The following is a 22,878-nucleotide window of genomic DNA, read 5'->3' on the forward strand; positions in this document are numbered from 1 at the left end:
AACATTTGTCAAATTGAAAAACAAAGGTTAATATAACTTATAAGCAGAAAATATTCCAATCAAGTTATAATTTTAATTCAAAAACATAATTTTCACGACTGACTCACAGAATGATTCTTAACACAAAACATCATTTGAGATTTTCACTTTGGAAGAAGAAGAAAAAGATAATAGGAAGGAAAGTTTACTGTTATATAACACGCAAAAGGAGTTGCTATGATTAACTTATTTTGTGTAATTCTGGATTGAAAGGACACGAGGACTGTTTCCCTGAATACTGTATGTATCGTCAGATTGCATTGGACTGTTTAATGGTGGAACATTTTAAATGATGCATTAAATACATCCATGGTGAAGTAATGAGTGAAACACACATTAAAGAACCAGAAAGATTCATAAATCAGTACAATGCATTTTTTGAGTAAATGAGACTGTTATAAGAAATAACCTCCATCAGCAGCTGCAGTGTCTCTCAGCTGTATCAGTGCAGTCACTGTGACTCTGACTGACGGAGGTTTTTGTACAACTCTTTATCACTGTGTGAACACATATTGACTGTTTGGATAGTGAAAACTCTGACAGTAATAATCTCCTGTATCTTCAGTCTGGACTCCACTGATGGTCAGAGTGAAATCTTTTCAAGTATTTGCTGTTCCACTGCCACTGAATCTAGATGGAGTTCCTGACTGGAGGCTGTTTATGTATTTTATGAGGAGTTTAGGAGCTTCTCCAGGTTTCTGCTGATACCAGTATAAGTCGTTGGTGTATATTCCTACATCTATGTTACACTCTATTGTAGCTGTTTGACCGAACTGGACAGTTTTAACTTTAGGTTGAGTCAGTGTGATTCCTCTGGAGGCTGAAGAAGAGAAAATAAAGTCAGTTTGTCAGTAAAGCACCTTAATTAGCAGAATATTGGTATATTAAAATGGTAAAATAACAACAACAACAATAGCTTATTATTTAAGCTTATATATCAAACTTAATATTTCACCTTGAATAAAAGCTGCAGTGGTCCAGATGAGGATGATGATGTTGTTCATTGTTGTTGTTGTGTCTTGTGTGATGATGAAGATTGTGTTCTGTTCTGCTCTCAGTCATGAAGTGTTAAACTCACAGCTCTATAAACACTCTCAGAGCACTGAAGCATGTGCTGACCATGCAAAGAAGTGGGCAGGATTCACAACAGCTGTATTTTAAGGAGATGTTGTTACAGATGTTACATGTACTTACTCTAACAACAACGGTAAATTATGCATAATCCAAAACCCTAACCATAACCATACATTCATAGAAATTAATATTACTCAGTATTTATGTAATTACACTGCAACATCACCTTTAAATAAAGTATAGGATATTAAAATATGAACTTTAAACTGAATGCAATGTGACACAAAACCCTTTTTAAAATCACCCTCTTCAGAAATATTTATCAGCCATGATTCATTTATTATAATCATTTTATATAATAAAGAGTGAGTTTTTGCAAGTGAAGGGTGAGAATAAGAAGAATAAAACACTTTATGAAACATTATAAGCAAGATGAATTAAACATTGACATGATGATAAATTGATTTCAACTGAATAATCTTATTACAAGATTGCACAGTTAATATAGATTAATGTCAGAAATCAATATTGATTCAGTGGTGAGTCAGTGTTTCTCTCTCTGCTGGAGTGTGTGTTCACTCGAGTGGAATAGAGGTTTTTGTACGAGTGTTTCATTAGATTGTATCACTGTGGTGGACTTTCGGTGGAGGAACTAAACTGGTGCTCGGTAAGTCTGTTTAAATTATCCAGTGCAAACAAACTATTTAGATTGTGTACAATTATTATTATTAGCATTTTTTTTTTCATCCAGAACTTTATGTATTTCATTTTCTTTATTTTTATATAAATTAAATTTATATTTTGGTGACACAATAATGTTTTGTTAATATCACTTAAATACATTAGTCTCTGTGAAGTAACAATGAAAATTATTGTAAAGCATTTATTAATCTCAGTCTATTCCATATTAATTGTTTACTAATACAGTATTAAAATCCAAAGTTTTATCTGCTAATATTAATTAATGGACCCAAGTTGACATGAACTAACAATGAACAGTTGAACCTTTATTAATCATTATTAACTAAGATTAATAAATACTGTAACAAATGTATTGTTCTTTGTTAGTTAAAATGAATTAACGCATTAATTAAAGTTAACTTATGAACCTTACTGCAAAGTGTTACACATTTTATAAATATAGTCTTACAGGAAACATTTAAACTAAAATATTGTGCCGTTTAGATATTCAGATGATTTTAACTGAATTATTAAATTTTTCATAATGTGGCTCACTTTTGATTGTATTATTAGAAATTGGGAAATAAAAGATTTAAAATGAAAATAAAAATATTGTAAAATGTAAATGGAGCTACTTTCTATAGATCAATCGATGGTTTTGAATCTCCTTTGCTCATGTTGTGCTCATAATTCAGTGCATTTAAGAAAAGCTCATTATATATATATATATATATATATATATATATATATATATATATATATATATATATATATATATATATATATATAATTAAATAGTACATAGTTGCTTAATTTCTAATTCCAGTATCATTTGTAGTCACAAAATATCCGTGAAATTGTGTTTGAAGTTGAATTTCTCACTGTACTACAGTACAAAGACATCATTTAGGAATATAAATCTACTGGGATTAAAGCAGTAAATATCTTAATATATTTTGTTGCATTTTTTAGGTTTCATTGAAATGTATGTAGTGTTTGTGTTTTCTCTGTGTTTGTGAATGTGTTGTGTTTGTCTCCTGCAGCTGGTCCCACAGTGAAGCCCTCAGTGTCTCTGCTGCCGCCCTCTTCTCTGCAGATCTCTGGAGACTCAGCCGCACTGCTCTGCCTGCTCAGCTCTTACTCTCCACAGGGGGCGCTGGTGAGCTGGACACTGGACGGCTCAGAGGTCACCGAGGGGGTTGTGACCAGCGCAGAGAGTGAGCAGGACGGCCGCTACAGCCGCAGTAGTGTCCTGACCCTCAGCAAAGCACGCTGGGAAGCGGGAGAGCAGTACGTCTGCAGAGTAACACATGATGGAGCTCCTCATGAGGCCTCGTTCCACAAGAGTCGCTGTTAGTCGCTCGCAGTGCTGATGTTTCTCCAGTGAGCGCTGCTCTCTCCTGAAGATGAGCGTATCTGAGTGTCCTGTGTCAGGCAGGATTCACATGAGTCTAGTGCTGCAGCTGTAGTCATTTACAACTCAATACTGAAAGAGAGCTCTAGTGTCAAAGCACTGGCTGATCTTTCAATCTGCTGTGTTTGCTGCAACATTCAATAAAGCTTCTCAACAAACTCCATTTGTGTCTGACAACATCATTCAACTAACAGATGAAGATGCATGTAGTGTTTGTCCAGGTGTTTTTCAGAAGCTCGATCAGTAGCAGTAAATCTAGTCAAATAAAGCTCTTGGGGTTTGAACATGGTCTCTGGAGACAGAGCTGCTCTATTCTGAGAGGATCACAATCACTCCACCCTGACAATGCAAATGAGATTTTCAGCTCACACTCCCAGAGTCACTGTTTGATTGGTTACATGATCTGGACTGAAACACACCAGTTTCACTTCTGCTGTAGACCAGCAGCACACAGACAAACTCATTATTACGTTGTTAAGAAATGGTGAAAATATATATGCAAATGTCATTATAATAAATCGAGAATAAGTCATTCTAACACTACATGTGTAAGAATGTAAATATTTCTGTGGGTCAAACAGAACAACACGGTCTCACTCCCAACTCATACTGATTCTTGTTCATTACCCTTTAGCTTCATTTTTTGAAGTTCCTTCAGATTGACTGACAGGAATCATATATTACATCTAAAACATGATAATCATATTAAAACACTGACTCAGAAATGCAAGAATGATGTTGATTGTAATGATATTGTGTTATTAGTGTTTGTGTCGATCAGTGTTGTGTGTGATTGTGTTGTAGAGCAGCTGCAGTGTCTCTCAGCTGTATCAGTGCAGTCACTGTGACTCTGACTGACGGAGGTTTTTGAATGACTCTTTATCACTGTGTGAACACAGGTTTACTGTTGATCTCATGGTAACTCTGACAGTAATAATCTCCTGTATCTTCAGTCTGGACTCCTCTGATGGTCAGAGAGAAATCTTTTCCTTGGCTAGTTCCACTGCCACTGAATCTAGATGGAGTTCCTGACTGGAGGCTGTTTATTAGATATATGAGGAGTTTAGGAGCTTCTCCAGGTTTCTGCTGATACCAGGCTAAGTAGGTGCTGTATATTCCTGGATCTGTACTACACTCTATTGTAGCTGTTTGACCGAGCTGGACAGTTTTAATTTTAGGCTGAGTCACAGTGATTCCTCTGGATTCTGAATAAAATAAAATAAATTAGTTTGCAAATCTTCTTAACAGAATATCATATTGATGTAAACAATATCATTATCATTATCAAAATTAGACATCCTACCTTGAAAAAAAGCTGCAATGGTCCAGATGAGGATGATGATGTTGTTCATTGTTGTTGTTGTTGTGTCTTGTGTGATGATGAAGATTGTGTTCTGTTCTGCTCTCAGTCATGAAGTGTTAAACTCACAGCTCTATAAACACTCTCAGAGCACTGAAGCATGTGCTGACCATGCAAAGAAGTGGGCAGGATTCACAACAGACTGAGCTGATAAAAGACTAATAAACTAAAGTTACAGAATATATCATTACATATTCCATTAGATGAGCTGCCACCGCTGTAATAAAAACAAGAAACATGAGTCTGTTCATAAAGTATCAGGACTGACTGAAGTCTATCATGAATCCTCATGTGGGCCTGAAATTATAAAATCGACAGAAAACTTTTTGTTAAAGTCGGTGATAGATTACAACTTGATCATGTGAAGTTTTGTTGTTCCTGTGCTCCAATTAGGACCTGGGATTCACAACAAGCCTGTACAGTATATGTTTACAGTATATATATACAGTACCACTTTTGAGTGGAATTAGTGAAATTAACTTTTTGATTATATTCTAATAATAGGACCAGCACCTGTATCGGATTTAAAGTCAAAGTGAATCATGTCTATTGTAAATGAGATTAATTAAATCTTCAAATGATTATGAAAATAACTAAAAGGGCTTTTACACTGGGCTCGTTTGCTGCGGTCCGAGCCTGAACGCGATTGTTTATGGCGCAACGTTGGTCTGCTTTCACACTCAATAGTTGTATCAAACCCAGGTGCAGTCACCTTACATGGTAAATGGTAAATGGACTGCATTTATATAGTGCTTTCAACAGACCACATGGCCATTCAATGCACTTTACAATTTTGCCTCACATTCACCCATTCACACACTCATTCATACACCGACTGCAGTGTCTGCCATTCAAGGCGCCATCCAGCTCGTCAGGAGCAGCTGGGGTTAGGTGTCTTGCTCAAGGACACCTCGACACTTGGTCAGGTGGAGCCAGGGATTGAACCACCAACCTTCTGGTTTGTAGACAACCTACATAAACCACTGAGCCACTCATCGTAAACGTCACATGTTATTTTGGTGCAATTATGCACAGCATAATAATTAATTGTAATTATTTAATTTTAATTAATTTAATTTTGACTTTTAGGAGTGTGTGGAATCAACCTCAACTCTCTCGTGTGTTGAGGAAAAAATGATATCGACAGGATACTTTACTTCCTGAACAAGTGCGCACCTGAGTCCATGTTGCTTGCACATTCACGCAAACTGCGCCACAGTTCGGGAGCAACCGAACTCAGACCACCTTCTCCAGGTAGTCTCGGGTTCGGTACCCCAGTGTGCACCAGGGTCCGTTGACAGCGTTCACAGCGATGTTTCATGCAAAATGTGCCTGGTTCTGCACTAAACTGGCAGTGTCAAAGCCCCCTAAATAATGTTTCAGTTAATAACAAACAAGTTAATATTTTATTATAAATATTAAACATGGTAAAAATGACATAATAATGTAAATAAAGTTACTTTTTAATAGTTCAGTCAATGATTTTGAAACTCTTTTGCTCATGATATGCTTCAAAAACTTAGAAAATACTAAATATGTGAATGTTTATGTAACAGTATCAGGTGATTGACAGCAGTGTCATCCTATCAGCAAGTAGTACCTTTCATTTAAGTCTGATTGGCTGTTACCTGGGATGCGTCACGTCCGATTTCCCCGTTTGTTTTGCTAGCGTCGACGGTGGTTGTAGGTAAGCGAGCTGTGTTTTAATGGGTGATCCTTTCTGGAGTTTTCCTATGTATACGTTTTTAAATCATTGTTATCAATTAGTGCAGCTTTGGTGCGGTGCCCTCCGTGCTGCTTAGTGGGTCTGATGACTGTTCACCTCACAGGTAATGTTTATTGTTAAGAGCTCGTGATATGGTGCTGAAATGGCTGTGTGGGTTTAACATTCTTTCGGATATCAAATAGGCGTGATTCCCTGTATTCCATTGTGTAACCGGTGGGCATGACTGACCAATCCGTGTCTATTAAGCGTGCTATCTAGCGTGATCTCCTGATGGTAACCCAGATAGCAATTACATTTGGCCCGGATCCGTTTTAAGCCCCTTGCCTCCGTTTCTATCTTAAGAGATGTTTTCTGATTGTGAACCAGATCCTTGCCAGATAGAGGTTTCAGCTTAAACATTCTAACTGCCATCAGTTCAGTATTTATATAATTTTACAGATCTGGCCCAGATCACTTTTCCCATAGGTAACCGAAAGACATTAGCTGTGTCTGACACTGATTTGGTCCAGATCTGCAATATGAATCTGAGCCGATACTGTTTTCACATAGGCTACACTGGTGTGGCCCGAATCTGTGATACATATCTGAGCCGACTGCATTTAAAAAAGGGCTAAAAACTGCTCTGGCCCATATCTGCAAAACGGATTTGAGCCAACACTGTTTTGACCATAGACTGTCAGAGACTACCTGATGTGGACCACATCCGAAATACTTTTCTCAAACTGTGTGAAGAACTCCGTGGAATAAACATTTTCAAAACAACATGGTTACCTGTCTGCATATTTTTTTTTTATCTAGAGCATGAGATAAATGCATTGTCATTAAGCTGAGCAATATTATCAGTGTTTAAAAACTATACAGCAACATTTTGTGATGCTATAAGGTCCGTTACAGCACAGGTCCGTTTGAGCTCCGTTTTAGGTCCGTTTTACGACAGCGCCAAAAGTGCCAAGTAAACGTTGGGTCTCGCTTGACTGTCGTCTTGCAGATATGGTCCACATCCGAACCACGGACTTCAGTCAGAAGTGGCAAAAAAATAATAAAAAATATCATCAAACCAAGCTGTCAACAGAGATTTATCTGACCAGCTAGGCTACCACACGTAAGTTTTTATTTGTCTATGTGTTTATTATGTACATCTATTTTTATGCGTTTATTCTAATTTACTGTCTATTACTTAAACGTGCAAGTGAAATGCTGTTTGCTTGGTAGAAGTTACAGGCTGTTATTTGCGCACCAGTCTGTGTTATGTTAAAGCCGCATCTGCTATAGCCTATGAGTGTAGCACAGAATAGACCAATTATAGGATAACCGAATCAACTTTTTAATATCATAGCATATATTTGCGCTAATGTGCTGAATTTTAAAAGTTAGTCTTAGCGATGTCCAGACGAGTAAAAAACTTTTTGCGCATTTTAATATGCTTGCCTAGTGCGCACTGTCGGTTCCCTTTCGATACTTCACTCATACTGCGTATGGGGAAAAGCTCCTTTTTTCCTCGATACTGAAGCCTCTTTTCAATAACGCAGTGCAACTGCACTGCCATTGGTTTAATCTGTAAACTTTTTTAAAAAAATGACAGCGCTGCGTAGCTGCGCGTGCCTGTGGCGATGCAGTGTGCCAAAGCCCGCCAGAATGGGCGGGGCGAATGGCTATATAAGCAGGCAATCGCCAGAGGACATCAGATCTTACTCCTTCAGCGACGACTTCACTTCGCTGGATCTTTGCTGAACGCCTTTGCCTGGAACGAGCTCTCGCCGTCGAAGAGGCACCGCAGCGGACCAGCTGAGACCGCCGACCGCCTGCAGCGCTGGCGTTCTCGCAGACAGCCGCTCTTAGCGCCGATCTCGCGCCGCCCGCCTTCCGCTTCCGGCCGCTTCTCAGCGATCTCCTGCCGCCATCCGGCTCTAAAAGAGCGTTTCTAACGGCGGCGGCCCCTCTGCATGATGACGACGGCCATGGTGAGTGTGTTTTCTGCCTGGGAAAACCCCACGCTGAGGCTGCACTCACTGAGACTTCATGCTGCTTTTGTGAGAGCATGAGTCTCGCCTCTCCGGCTCGCGGATTGCTTTCTTTAATGAAAAGACAGCGGGGAAGAGGGGCTCAGCGCCCGGATTTGGGTGAGCTCACGCCGGCTCAGCGCCTGCGTGCCTCACCCTCTCCAATGAGAGAGCCGTCCCCTGTCCTCTTCTCACGCCCAGAGCAGCGTCCCTCGGCTGAAGCGAGCGACCTTGTCTCTTTTGGCGGATCAGAGGACGAGCCGTTTGACGACTCCATGTCACTCGCGGCTTCTGAAACGGAGGACTGGGCCGGTGATTCTGACCCCGCCCACTTGCCGTCACTGGAGCCCATCGACGCCAGAGCTGGGATGGATGCCGAGCTTCTCCGCATCCTCTCCAAGGCCGTTGAGGAACTCCATTTGGAGTGCGCCCCCCTTAAGAGCCGACACGCAGCAGGCTGGACGAGTGGTACCTGCCAGGACGCTGACAGGCCCCCGCCAGCGCTCTGCCCCGTTCTTCCCTGAGGTTCATGATGAGCTGACAAAGTCGTGGCGCGCCCCCTACTCGGCCCGCCTACGCACTTCCTCTGCAGCTCTCAGCTCAGTAGATGGCTCTCAGGAGAAGGGCTATGAGCAATTGCCGCCCCTGGACGAGGCCGTGGCTGCTCACCTCTCACCACTCACTGAGACTTCATGCTGCTTTTGTGAGAGCATGAGTCTCGCCTCTTTGCGCTCGCGGATTGCTTTCTTTAATGAAAAGACAGCGGGGAAGAGGGGCTCAGCGCCCGAATTTGGGTGAGCTCACGCCGGCTCAGCGCCCGCGTGCCTCACCCTCTCCAATGAGAGTCGTGGCGCGCCCCCTACTCGGCCCGCCTACGCACTTCCTCTGCAGCTCTCAGCTCAGTAGATGGCTCTCAGGAGAAGGGCTATGAGCAATTGCCGCCCCTGGACGAGGCCGTGGCTGCTCACCTCTGTCCCCCCGAAAGCCACGGCCCAGGCCATTGGACGATCCATGGCCAACCTGGTTGTGCTGGAGCGCCACCTCTGGCTCAACCTAGCAGAGATTAAGGAGAGCGACAAAGTGGCCTTTCTCGATGCCCCAGTCTCTCCATCCGGTCTCTTCGGGCCAGCCGTAGAAGGATTTACAGAGCGCTTCACTGCAGCACAGAAGTCGTCCCAAGCCATGCGACACTTCCTGCCCAAGCGCTCCACCTCTGCCCCGAGTCGCCCCAGGACTGCGCCGACTCAGCACCAGAGCAAACCTGTCCCTTCTACCCCCCAGGCGGCGCCCCCTAAGGAGCAGCACCCAGCTCGCCCCACTAGGCGCGCTAAACCGCCCAGACGTCAGGGCCCCCGGCAAAGGATTGTGCTGGACCCGACGCCCTCTAAATCCTCCTGATCGTTGGGGAAGAAAGAGGAAGGGGCAAAGTCTCGCCACGGCCGGACCACCCCAGAAGCTCTCTCGCCTTCCTGCTGTGCGACCTGGGCCCACCATTGTTGCGTCCATGCAAAGCACCGTTGTTATGGCGAACACAATAAATATTTCACATTTTCAAAAAGAGAGCAGTTTTCCTCTTCCACACTCGTCAGTGTTCAGGCCCCTAATCAGCGGCCTGCCATCCGACACTATCCAGCCTCTTGTCACGCGGGCTGAGGCCTGGCAGGCCATCTCCAGAGTGTCCAAGTGGGTGTTGGGGATAATAAAACACGGCTACTCACTGCAGTTCGCCCGAAGACCCCCGCGTTTTCGCGGGGTGATTCCCACCTTGGTTGAGCCGGACGATGCTCAGGTCCTCCGCACCGAAGTGATGACGCTGTTAAGGAAGGGAGCCATAGAGGTAGTTCCTCCCTCAGAAAGCAGATTGGGGTTCTACAGCCGTTATTTCCTTGTCCCCAAGAAAGATGGCGGTCTCATACCCATCTTAGACCTCAGGCACCTGAACCCTTCCCTCATGAAACGGAAGTTCAGGATGTTGACATTGAAGCAGATCCTCACGCAGATTTGACCCGAGGACTGGTTCTTCTCGCTTCTCGCGTTCGAGGGTGTGGCTTACCAATATACAGTCCTTCCCTTTGGGCTGTCTCTAGCTCCCCGCACTTTCACGAAGTGCATGAAAGAGGCGCTTTCCCCTCTGAGACAGATGGGAATCCGCATTCTGAACTTATTCTAGCCCAGTCACGAACCGAGCTAGACCACAACAGATCCGTGCTCCTGAGCCACTTAGAGTGCCTAGGACTCAGGGTCAATTTCGCCAAGAGCTCACTGCTCCCCAGCCAACGTATTACGTTCCTGGGAGCAGTTTTCGACTCAGTCAATATGAGGGCGGTCATATCACCAGAGCGCGCTCTGGTACTTCAGCAGCTCACGGCCTCTGTCAGGAACAAAGCCTGTTTCCCTCTGAAGTTCTTTCAGAGGATGCTAGGGCTGATGGCTTCCGCCTCCCCAGTTTTACAACTCGGCCTCCTACGAATGCGGCCCCTGCAATACTGGCTGAAATTCCGGGTCCCACCTCATGCTTGGCGGCATGGCCGCTTTCGCATCAGGGTCAACGAGGCCTGTCTAGCAGCCCTGGAGCCTTGGATGAACCCTGTTTGGTTCAGTCGTGGAGTACCCCTACAGGCGGTTTCCAGAAGGATTGTGCTCTCAACAGATGCGTCCAGCCTGGGTTGGGGTGCTCTGTGTGAGGGCAGACCAGCCTTCGGCTCGTGGTCGCACGAGGAAAGCCATCTCCATATCAACTGCCTCGAGATGCTGTCAGTGGAACAAGCCCTTCAATCCTTTCAGGCGATCCTGGAAGGGCGCCACATCCTAGTCCAGTCGGACAGCATGACAGTGGTGTCCTACATAAATCACCAAGGCGGCCTTTCGTCCAGCCGCCTCTGCGCACTGGCAAAGCGCCTCTTGGAATGGGCATTACCCAGGTTGCGATCGCTCAAGGTGACACACATACCTGGCAAGACGAATCTGGGAGCAGACATGCTTTCACGGAGCAATGTCCCCTCGGACGAGTGGATGCTCCATCCCCAGACGGTTCTCAAAATCTGGGAGATTTTCGGGAAGGCAGAGGTCGACCTCTTCGACTCAGAAAGCAACTCTCATTGCCCAACTTATTTTTCAAAGGAAACAGATGCGCTGGCCCACAACTGGCCCAGCCTCCTTCTTTATGCTTTTCCCCCGATCACTCTGATCCCTCAGGTCATCAGACGAGTCAGGGAAGACGGGCACAGAGTCCTCCTAGTGGCCCCACTCTGGAGGAGCCAAGTTTGGTCCTCGGAGCTTTTCAGGCTTTCCATGAAAGCCCCATGGCCGATCCCCCTGAGGCGGGACCTCCTCTCTCAGGCGAACAGGACAATCTGGCATCCACAGCCAGAACTCTGGGCTCTGCATGTATGGTCCCTCGATGTGAGCCTCTGAGCCTCCCCGGGGACGTGCTACACACCATTGCTCAGGCAAGAGCCCCGTCTACAAGACGCCTCTACGCCCAGAAATGGTCAATCTTTGTTGACTGGTGCTTCGTACAAAACAAAGACCCTGTTGAGTGTGACGTATCTCCGATACTGTCATTTCTCCAAGAGCATCTAGAGAAGGATCTCACCCCTTCCACGCTCAAGGTTTACGTAGCAGCCATCGCAGCATTTCATGCTCCTATTGCTGGCCAATCAGTGGGTCGAAACAGCCTCATTGTGCGTTTCTTGAGAGGTGCTAGGCGGTTGAAGCCCCCACGTCCTCTCACCGTTCCCACTTGGGACCTTCACACGGTCCTTGGAGCTCCCTTTGAACCGCTGCAGTCAGCTGACCTTCGGCCCCTAATGCTCAAAACCGCTCTGCTACTTGCAATAGCATCGGTCAAGCGTGTTGCCGATTGCAGGCCCTCTCGGTGAGCCCTGCATGCCTTGAGTTTGGGCCCAATGACTCTAAGGTCATTTTAAAACCCAAGCATGGCTACGTACCTAAAGTGCTCTCGACGCCATTCAGAGCACAGGTAATTTCCCTCTCAGCTCTGCCTCCGTTGTCAGGTGAGCGGGAGCTGGAGTTACTCTGCCCAGTGAGGGCTTTGAGGATATACATTGAGCAGTCACAGCAGTTCAGGCAATCTGACCAGCTTTTTGTCTGCTTTGGTGGCCGCACCAAGGGGTCTTCGGTCTCAAAGCAACGCCTCTCGCGTTGGATAGTTGAAGCTATCGCTCTATGTTACTCCTCTATGGGCCTTGAGTGCCCCATAGGAGTAAGAGCCCACTCTACTAGAGCGATGGCCTCTTCATGGGCCTGGTCTAGTGGTGTCTCTATCAAGGACATCTGTGAGGCGGCCGGCTAGTCCTCGCCGTCCACTTTTGTCAGATTCTATAACTTGGATATCCCGACCTTGCATGCTCGGGTTCTTTCGGTTTGATACGACGGCCTCTAGCAGACTCCGTCATCATACCACCTCCAGGGAGCTAGCTCCCGTTTTAGCAGTGTAGCGTCAAGGGTTCGATGGCTCCGGCCCTCTCACTTATCCTCTGGACCCCAGGGTGTTCAAGATGAGTCTTGTCGTTCCCTTCCGTGGCACGGCGCGGTTGAATTCGTTCCCCATACGCAGTATGAGTGAAGTATCGAAAGGGAACGTACTCGTTTACGAACGTAACCTCGGTTCCCTGAGATACGGAACGAGTACTTCGTTATATGCCGTGCCACGAGGCTGCGGGTTCAGTGTCGTCGCTTCAGTCGTATGACCTGATTTCCTATGCCGATTGCCTGCTTATATAGCCATTCGCCCCGCCCATTCTGGCGGGCTTTGGCGCACTGCATCGCCACAGGCTCGCGCAGCTACGCAGCGCTGTCATTGGTTTAAAAAAGTTTACAGATTAAACCAATGGCAGTGCAGTTGCACTGCGTTATTGAAAAAAGGCTTCAGTATCGAGGAAAAAAGGAGCTTTTCCCCATACGCAGTACTCATTCCGTATCTCAGGGAACCGAGGTTACGTTCGTAACCGAGTACGTTACGTTCAATAAAAAAAAAAACACACATGGCTTGTTTCTCAAGTCCAAGTTTCATTTTTTGAAATGGATTGAATCATTATTTAAAATAATCTTGGAGATTTTTGAATTGCCTAAATCATAAATGCAGCCGGAAGCCTGCAGCGATGTTTTTCTTTTGTTATGGCAGTATATACTCTGTATATATTTTTTCGAGAATGTTGCACTCCTGTTGCTGTTATTCTGCACAAAACTTCATGCCAATAAATAAGAAATATTGCTGACTTGTGCGTTTCCGGCGCTCTCTTTACTTTCGTCCGTTATTTGATGTTGAAAAAGGAAACGTCTTTTTTTAGACATGGAAAATCGATTCAATAAACACTTATGTCTTAAAAATCAAAAATATTTTTTTCACAAAAGTGACAGCCCTAGTAGTAGGGAGATGAGTGAAGTAGCCTACTTTTACTCTCTAAGAAGTACGAGGATAAACGACATACAAAAGAGGATGACAATCGATCCTTTCCGCACAGATTTCCATTGATTCAATTCTTCCAGTTTTGATGTCTTCGTAAAACAGCATACACCAACAATAATGCCTTCTGTTTATTCTTCTTATTCTTTTTATTACTAGGCCTAATTGGGGCTACGTCTTAACCTCAATGGTTAGATATAGTTCATTTGTCTTATTCAGTTTTACATGACCAGTTTTTTTTATTATTATTATTAGGCTATTATTTTATTACAGTTCCATCAACTAATGCACAAATCGTTATAGAAGTAGGCCGAGAAGGATGGGCATATCTTCATTTTGAGCAAATGCAATATACGTCTGCCTGTTTTGTCGTCATGTAGGACTAGCACTAATCCAAATGTCTCATTCATCCTAATCAGTAATGCTGTTTTCCAGGTGCTGAAGCTGAAATATGGAGGCATGCTATAAGGTGGTTTGCCCTTTCGGCGGACAGGAGAGGAGGGCGCCAGGAGAGACTGGCGCGTCAGCAGCAGGAGCAGCAACAGCAACAGCTGCCAAAGCACCCACCTAGTGATTTTGTTTAAGTGCATGTTTTTTTTTTCCACGTTGTGTTTATAGCCTGTGCGTTTTTTTTATCCATTAGTTATGTGTATGTTGTTAACTGTGTTTTGTGTTTAATTGTTGACTTTGTTCATGACTTTGTTTGTTTTTTATAATTAAATATATGAATTCGTGGTCATTAATTCTGTGTTTGTTAACTTTGTTCACGTTGTTTTAGTATGACAAAAATGACGAAAATAAGGCAAAAGGTCAATCCAGTGGTGATTTAAGCGGATTCGTAACACATCCAGCACAGCTCCGGTAGGTGGAATCGTTTCACGCACTCGTTACATATCTGTAACGGGATGATCAGGCGGTGCTGGATCGGCGCTGGCACATATCCGCAACAACCCCTAAAAACAGACCAGAAACGGCTTCGGCCCGATGTGCGTTTGGACTCAGGAACGAGTCCGTGAGGCGGATGCGTGCCAGACCCGGCTCTATTGTTTTGCGGTTGCGGCCCTGTTCCATTACAGCGTCCAGTGGCTATCTGGGAAGTGTTTATACGTTACTATGACTGGGAGTGAAGATAGTATTACGATTGGTAACATCTCCGTTTGGTTGTTATAGGATTCTCCTTCTCGTTCTATGCCGTGATTGTTGCTACTGTCTTCACACTATTAAAGTGCTGCGGTTAATACGGCCGCGCTGACGCGATCATCACTAAAGAGACTGACTGCTCGTTTGGTTCTTATCGTGGCGTTATATTTGACCCTGGATTGTGTGGGGAACCAGTTGGTTCCTTCCACTTGTAGGGGAGCTAGCTGCCCTTTGTGTCTTTGTTTGATTTGAAACCTCTTTTGTTTATTTTCTGTTAACTAACTTCAAATTTTTGGAAGTATAGTTTGTTTGGTTAACTTGATTTTTATTTCATATTTATGTAAAGCCATTTAAACAGTGTGTAATATTTAATCAAGCCATTTAATTGCTTGGTTCATGTGATAAACCATCTATAAGTACAATTTTATTTGTGTGTGTGAACCTCTATTGAGCTAAAATTGTCTTGTATTATTTAGGTGACCAACTAATTGACTTTCCTGCGCTTGAAGGTTTTTTTTTTCTTTATTTTTGTCATTTACATTTATTGTTGTGAGGATTTGCTTTATTGATGTCCATCTAGTCATTTTTTTTTATGAACATTGTTATAGTTTCTTATCTTTATTTTGCAGGCGCTGGGGTCCCACGGGTGGATTGCTCTTCCTCCTCCTGGTGGTGGTCCTTTATCGTGTGCAGTGTACATTGTTGAGTGTGTGACTGTGTGATTAAGTGACACGGGGTGTGTGTGCATGTGGAAGTGTTCCTGCCGTTGGGAGCCCCAGGCCTGCCGGTATTTAGTTTCTGTTTTTGCATGTTTTTCTTATTGTTTAGTTTAAAGTGGGTTTCAGTGTCCAACATTTTAAAGTATTCTTCTATTAATAAACATTTGTATTTTTGTATTACTCCCGTCTCTTGCCTAATTCTATGAGGGAACCGAACCTGTGTGCTGTGCTCATTGTTTTTCCCTGGGGCTAATCCCTAGGGTGGCGTAGTCGGACTTTATTTATTAGGGAATAAAAATGTGCTCTTGTGTTCCAAAAATTACACCGTCCGGCCACATTTAGAAAAGTTGAATCAACTATTTACTATTACAGTTTTTTTCAATACCTTTAACAAGTTTCCTAAACTCTTAACACGGTTAGCACAACATCCATCTGTGTAGTCTATACAATTACACATTTCTAGTTGCTCTGACACAAAATGCATACAGTTAACACCAATTTAAAATGCTTGAATTTCTTTTACACACAAGCTCAACCAAGACCAAAACAATGTAATTTTACAGTCAAATTTACAAATGCTTTCACACTGTATGTCAGAACAGATAACATCATGTTCTAAGACTAACTTACAACTAACTTACAAACGTAGAAGTTTGGGCAGATTAGATCACATTTATTTATTTACTTTTTATTCTACTGTGGCTTTTTCTGTTCTTTAAATTTAGTATTTTCACATAATGACAAAAATTATAAATAAAGTTTTTCTCAGTCACATTTCTTGAATCATTCTTGACATTTGCAAAACAGTAAATGCATTTCTCAAAACAACTCGTACAAATAGCAAAACACCATGGATTACATGCAAAAGCCAGCGTCTTGCTCAAAATCAAGATCAAAATCAAAATTCATGCCAAATTTACAAACAAATCTAATAATGATGGGTAAAAATGAAAAATGTGCTTGACAGTTTATAACAACTAGATTATGTAACCATTTTGCATTTCATGACTTATACGATGAACTAAAGACAAGATGTTTTGATTGGTAAGATTATTGCACAGACAGCTGTATAATACATTTTGAGCAACATGATATGAGCTACTGATAATGTAGGGAACTGCAGATAAATGTGCATACTGTAATCAATTGCATGAATGTACAAAAGCAACTTGTTCAAAATAATGATAAACTGGTTTTATGATGTTTATAAATGACTAGATGATGTGGAGGTTGTACAAGTAGTTTTGAGAATTTGATTTATGATTTGAGAAATGCACCAAAGTGACTGAGAAAAACTGTAAATGACAGCTATATTGCATTTTTTTTTTTTTTTTACATATTTTTTTTCGTTAGAAAAGGAGTTTTCGCTCCTTTTCTAATGTCCTGTTGCAAATAAAGTCTTAACTGCAGCAATTCTGTGTCTGTATTTTGTTTTATTTTATTTTTTTACATAAACTGTACATTTTATAAAGCTACTCTGAGATGGTCATTCATTTTTTGTATTGAATTTCTGCAGCAAAAGAAACATAATGCATGCATTTTAGGGGTGTAACGATACGCGTATTCGTATTGAACCGTTCGGTACGACGCTTTCGGTTCGGTACGCGGTACGCATTATGTATACCGAACGGTTCGTCGGAGTAATTAATTATATTTGAAAAAAAAAAAAGAGAGAGAAAGAAATATAATGATATGCGTTCAACAAGGTAGCCCAATAACCCAAACAACGTAACAGGCAACGCCCCTGACACTCCCGAAGAAGAAAAAAACACCATCTTATATGTTTATGTTAGGCTACTCAGCAGGCGCTCGCTCACTCAGTACGCGCTGAAGGCTCGTTGCAAAATAGCCAATGCGTTTAACAGACTAGAAATGAGAAGATCCTCCAAAAACCAACAGGTCTGGTGTTTGGGTGCACTTTGGATTCCCTTTAAGCTATAATGGTGATGGCAAGAGAGTGGTGGATAAAAAAACAACGGTATGTCGCATCTGCAACATGACAGGGTACACCAGCGGGATTACAAAAAAAAAAAACAAAAAAAAACAGCGGGAATATCTGGGATATATGCGTCAGTAGCCTACTATCTGGGAAAAGACGAAAAAAAGGAGAAACATGCACGCAGCAAACTATCCCTGCAGCATTACTATAGCTTACAGGAGGGAATCCAACCCAAACACCAGATCTTATATTTCTGGTCTGTTAAATGCATTAGACATTTTGCAACGAGCCTTCAGCGCGTGCTGAGTGAGCGAGCGCCTTAGGGGCCGTTCACATATCGTGCCTAAAAACGCATGGAAAACGCTAAGCGCGTCTTTCTCCTGAGGCGTCTGTCTTTGCTAAGCAACAATGACGTGCTCTCTCCATGAGACGCGGAAATTTCAGCGAAGGATAAATGGATTTGCAGCTCTAAAAATCGCTTGCAGTAGCTCTGCTACTGAATTTATTTCAAAATTGCAATCCATATACAACTATGATCAGTTGTTCCTTCATCTTGGCTGAGCTCTCAACGTTGTTACGGGAAAGGATGAAGCTGATTGGTTGGTTCTTGTCACATGACCCGCGGTGCGCTTGCGGCATTCTGAAAAGTTGAGATGTTTTTACATTTTGCTGTATCTAAAACGTATCGAACCGAACCGAACCGAACCGTGACATCAGTGTATCGTATCGAACCGAACCGTGAATTTTGTGAACCGTTACACCCCTAATGCATTTACTAAACCCAACGAAACAAAAATGTAGAGAGGCTTCAAAAGAAACTACAGTGCAAAACACAATCTATGATCAATAGAATAAATTGTCTATTGTATAAGGAAAGACCTGAAGCATAAAATAATGCAGTTTCTGTAATTTCAGCTGATGATAGTGTTTTTTTTTTTTTTTATCATTGTGTTATGATTGTCTAAATGTTCCTGTTGGAAGAGAACATGTGTTAGTGTTTTGAATAATTATTTGATTTTGAAACATGTTTGCAGTGTTTTGTTAGACATAGTGTATTGTGTTAGTTTATTATTGTATTTTGAAAATTAGTTTTGGGGTTTAGTTTAGAATGTGTGATTAAATTGATGAAATGAACCGTTTTGCCAATTGTGTGTTTTACGTGTGTTGGTGCGTTTAGGAAAGAAGTTTAGCAAACTTGTTAAATGTATTGAAAAAACTGTCATAGCGATTGTAAAAAAACTGTATTATAAAATAATTTGCAATTGGTTTGAGATATTAATTCAATAGCAGCTTGAAAGTTTTAAATTTTTTCAAGTTTAAACATATTCTTAATAGTGTAAGAACATTTTAGTTTCAAGTAAGACGATGTAAAAACTTTATGGTGAGATTTGAGACTATACTGGTCAGCATTCATGTGCATCGTTCCATTTTATGAGGTTTCATTTGAATGTATATGTGATAGTATTTAGTTTGTATATTGTGTATACAGTATTATCAGCTGTAGTGATGTTGAATATCATGAATGATGAGATTGTAGTGATTTTGACTGCACTCCTCATGTCTGCTGCTGAAAGTCCTGTTGAAATGCTGTGAATGCTGCAGGGCAGAAGAGTGCTGGAGCTGCAGTGTTCTTTCTCTGTGTTTGTGAATGTGTTGTGTTTGTCTCCTGCAGCTGGTCCCACAGTGAAGCCCTCAGTGTCTCTGCTGCCGCCCTCTTCTCTGCAGATCTCTGGAGACTCAGCCGCACTGCTCTGCCTGCTCAGCTCTTACTCTCCACAGGGGGCGCTGGTGAGCTGGACACTGGACGGCTCAGAGGTCACCGAGGGGGTTGTGACCAGCGCAGAGAGCGAGCAGGACGGCCGCTACAGCCGCAGTAGTGTCCTGACCCTCAGCAAAGCACGCTGGGAAGCGGGAGAGCAGTACGTCTGCAGAGTAACACATGATGGAGCTCCTCATGAGGCCTCGTTCCACAAGAGTCGCTGTTAGTCGCTCGCAGTGCTGATGTTTCTCCAGTGAGCGCTTCTCTCCTGAAGATGAGCGTATCTGAGTGTCCTGTGTCAGGCAGGATTCACACGAGTCTAGTGCTGCAGCTGTAGTCATTTACAACTCAATACTGAAAGAGAGCTCTAGTGTCAAAGCACTGGCTGATCTTTCAATCTGCTGTGTTTGCTGCAACATTCAATAAAGCTTCTCAACAAACTCCATTTGTGTCTGACAACATCATTCAACTAACAGATGAAGATGCATGTAGTGTTTGTCCAGGTGTTTTTCAGAAGCTCGATCAGTAGCAGTAAATCTAGTCAAATAAAGCTCTTGGGGTTTGAACATGGTCTCTGGAGACAGAGCTGCTCTATTCTGAGAGGATCACAATCACTCCACCCTGACAATGCAAATGAGATTTTCAGCTCACACTCCCAGAGTCACTGTTTGATTGGTGACATGATCTGGACTGAAACACACCAGTTTCACTTCTGCTGTAGTCAAGCAGCCCAGGTGAAAAGGAAATATATTTAAATGGTGCTTTTTTTGGACATACTTAGTATATTTTGTTTTTAACTATTGTGTACTTACATTAAAAATTAATAATTTAAAAAAATGCACTTATTGTGTACACAAGTTTTTACATTGCACTTTAGTACTGTAGGAGCCATAAGGCTATTAATAATGTTACTTGATGTCATGGCTGTATGTAGCTAGGGTCTGTACTTCCCCCTGTGGTAAAGGGAAAGAATTGCACCCCTTTGGGGACTTCCTCAAGGCAGCCATCTTAAACAGGAAGTGATGTGGCAAAGGGGAAGAGGGAAGGGAGACAGTTTTTTGAACTACATTATACCACACTGTTTGTTTTTGAATTAAGAGTTTTGTTTCCAAGTTTTCACCTTTTGGTTACAATAAATCTCAAGTCTGGTTAAAACAGGTGTAGCGTCAAACATACTTTCCCTCACGGAAGTGGCTTAAGAAGGAAAGGAAGCCACTACAAGTACATTAAAATTGTACAGCAGCATATATAATACCTTGACTAGAATACATAATAAATGAAAGATCAGTGAAATGCTACGGCAGAACTTTTTTACAGGTTTTTTTCGATTGCTAAATGACAGTGAGCACAACTGGAGCTACATGTGCAAATCTCTAATATACTGTATGTGTGAAAATTAACTTGAACACTATAGACACATTGGGTAATTGCAACCACTCAAATACACAACTGAAGGCACTTACTTGCAAAACTGAACACCAATCAGCCAGCTACAAAAAGCCCTCAGTTTAGCCATTTCAAGAACTTTGCAAGCATGGATGGAGGGAGAGCAAGAGGCAGAGGAGGAGGTCAAGGTCGAAGAGGCCATGCACGGACCCATATTTCTGATGACATAAGAGCAACTTTGGTGGACCATGTCATCAACCATGGCCTGACTATGAGGGAAGCTGGGCAAAGAGTCCACCCACATCTAAGCCGCTTCACAGTGGCATCTGTAATAAGAACATTCTCACTAGAAAACAGGTATGTCTACACCTCTCTACTCAGATGGTATTTACAGCACTGTACTACAGTATATTACATTACCACATCACATGTACAGGGTATTGCAGGGTGCTAATGCTCCGTTTGCAGCCAAAGTGGTAGTTTTTGTGAAACATACCATGATTACTTCCAGTATATTGAGATGTTTCAGTACAGTGGATGATACAGTATATACAGTAAAGTACTGCAAGAAAAAGAAGCAAACCGATTACAATTTTTGGTTGTATTTCTCTAGAATGACTAGAAGACCTTCTGGGGGAGGACGCCAACGCCTGTTCACACAACAGCAGGAACTTGCCGTTGTGGACCTAGTAAGGGCAGACAATGCCATCCGTCTCCACCAGCTACGACAGAAAATACTGGCAGACAGGCAAGTGTTCAACAACATAAACCATGTGAGCATCACCACCATCAGACGCATCTTGGGAAAACACAGCATCACCATGAAGCAGCTTGAGAGGAACCGTGACAGGGTCAAAGGACTTCGAGCTGAATATGTACGGGTAAGTGTAACTGTCCTTTACATTTACAATACAGTATTGGTGAAATCCAGTATCAGCTGAATATGTACCATATCTGTTCCACATGGATCCATTCCGTTCTGTATGTGTTGCACTCTAGTACAGTAATATGTATGTTTTTTTTTTGTTACAGAGAATCTTGGCCATGGATGGAGCTGCACAGCATCATGAATTAATTTTCATTGAAGCTGGATTCGACCTGAGCAAAACAAGATGAAGGGGTCGTAATGTAATTGGCCATCGGGCAATTGTGCACATCCCGGGGCAGCACGGGGGAAATATCACATTGTGTGCCGCCATAAGCCTTCGAGGGCTTCTGCATCATCATGCAAAACTAGGTCCATACAATAGCCAACATATACTCACATTTCTAGATGCTCTCCATAATATAGTTGTACAGAACAGACCAGATCAGCCCAGGTTTGTAGTGGTATGGGATAATGTCAGTTTCCATCGGGCTGCTCTGGTCCAGACCTGGTTCACCAACCACAATCAATTTGAAGTGGCATACTTGCCCCCTTACTCACCATTTCTAAACCCTATAGAGGAATTATTTTCGGCTTGGAGATGGCGTGTATATGACCGCCAACCACATACCCGCATGCCTCTTCTGCAGGATGGAACAGGCCTGCGGCGACATTCAGGTGACCGCAATCCATGGATGGTTTCGACATGCAAGGGGATATTTTCCCCGGTGCCTAGCAGGAGAAGACATTGCTTGTGATGTCGATGAGGTCCTGTGGCCAGACCACAACAGACGGCGGGATCCATGAGTCCACGTATGCACAATTGCCATGATTTTCTCAGTTTACAGTATAGTGTTTGTTTCTATTACAGTTTTTGCCCGTTGCTTGAACACATTTTGCAAAACTTCGCTCATTGTGCCAAAACTCTACACACAAGTAAACATGACACAACACTGGGAAATATACCATTCACATCTGTGTCAAATTGAAACTCTAATATCAAAACCTAAACTCTGCTATCAAAACCTAACATTCCTTTGTCAAAATGTAACTCTTATGACAAAATGAAACATACTTCATCATATACATACACTTTCAGATCAGGGGGAACACACTAGTCTACTTTATATAAAACACTGCAGTCTTTGATTTTCACTGTTTATTCAGAAGGCATATTTTCAGGAGAGTTTCAAACATGTGTTTGAGGTATGGTAACAAAAGCTTCAAGTTGTGTTACTTTAGTCTAAGCATGGGTCTATAGTGTTCAAGCAACGGGCAAAAACTGTATTATTTTTTTTATTTTTGCTTCATCTGAATTCATGTTACTGCAATGTACAATATTGAGCAG

General features: G+C 42.7%; 2 gene segments (V, D, J or C); both read left to right on the forward strand.

Moving 5' to 3' along the window:
* Positions 1–1,625: 1,625 nt before the first annotated feature.
* Positions 1,626–3,369, forward strand: LOC113094836 (immunoglobulin lambda constant 7-like). The segment is given in 3 exon segments: positions 1,626–1,652; positions 1,732–1,780; positions 2,838–3,369. Coding segments are annotated over 3 exon segments (390 nt in total).
* A 15,729-nt stretch (positions 3,370–19,098) lies between these two features.
* Positions 19,099–19,722, forward strand: LOC113094837 (immunoglobulin lambda constant 7-like). The segment is given in 1 exon segment: positions 19,099–19,722. A coding segment is annotated over 1 exon segment (393 nt).
* The last annotated feature ends 3,156 nt before the right edge of the window (positions 19,723–22,878 follow it).

This window comes from Carassius auratus, unplaced genomic scaffold (assembly GCF_003368295.1).
Source record: "Carassius auratus strain Wakin unplaced genomic scaffold, ASM336829v1 scaf_tig00215437, whole genome shotgun sequence".
Lineage (NCBI taxonomy): Eukaryota > Metazoa > Chordata > Actinopteri > Cypriniformes > Cyprinidae > Carassius > Carassius auratus.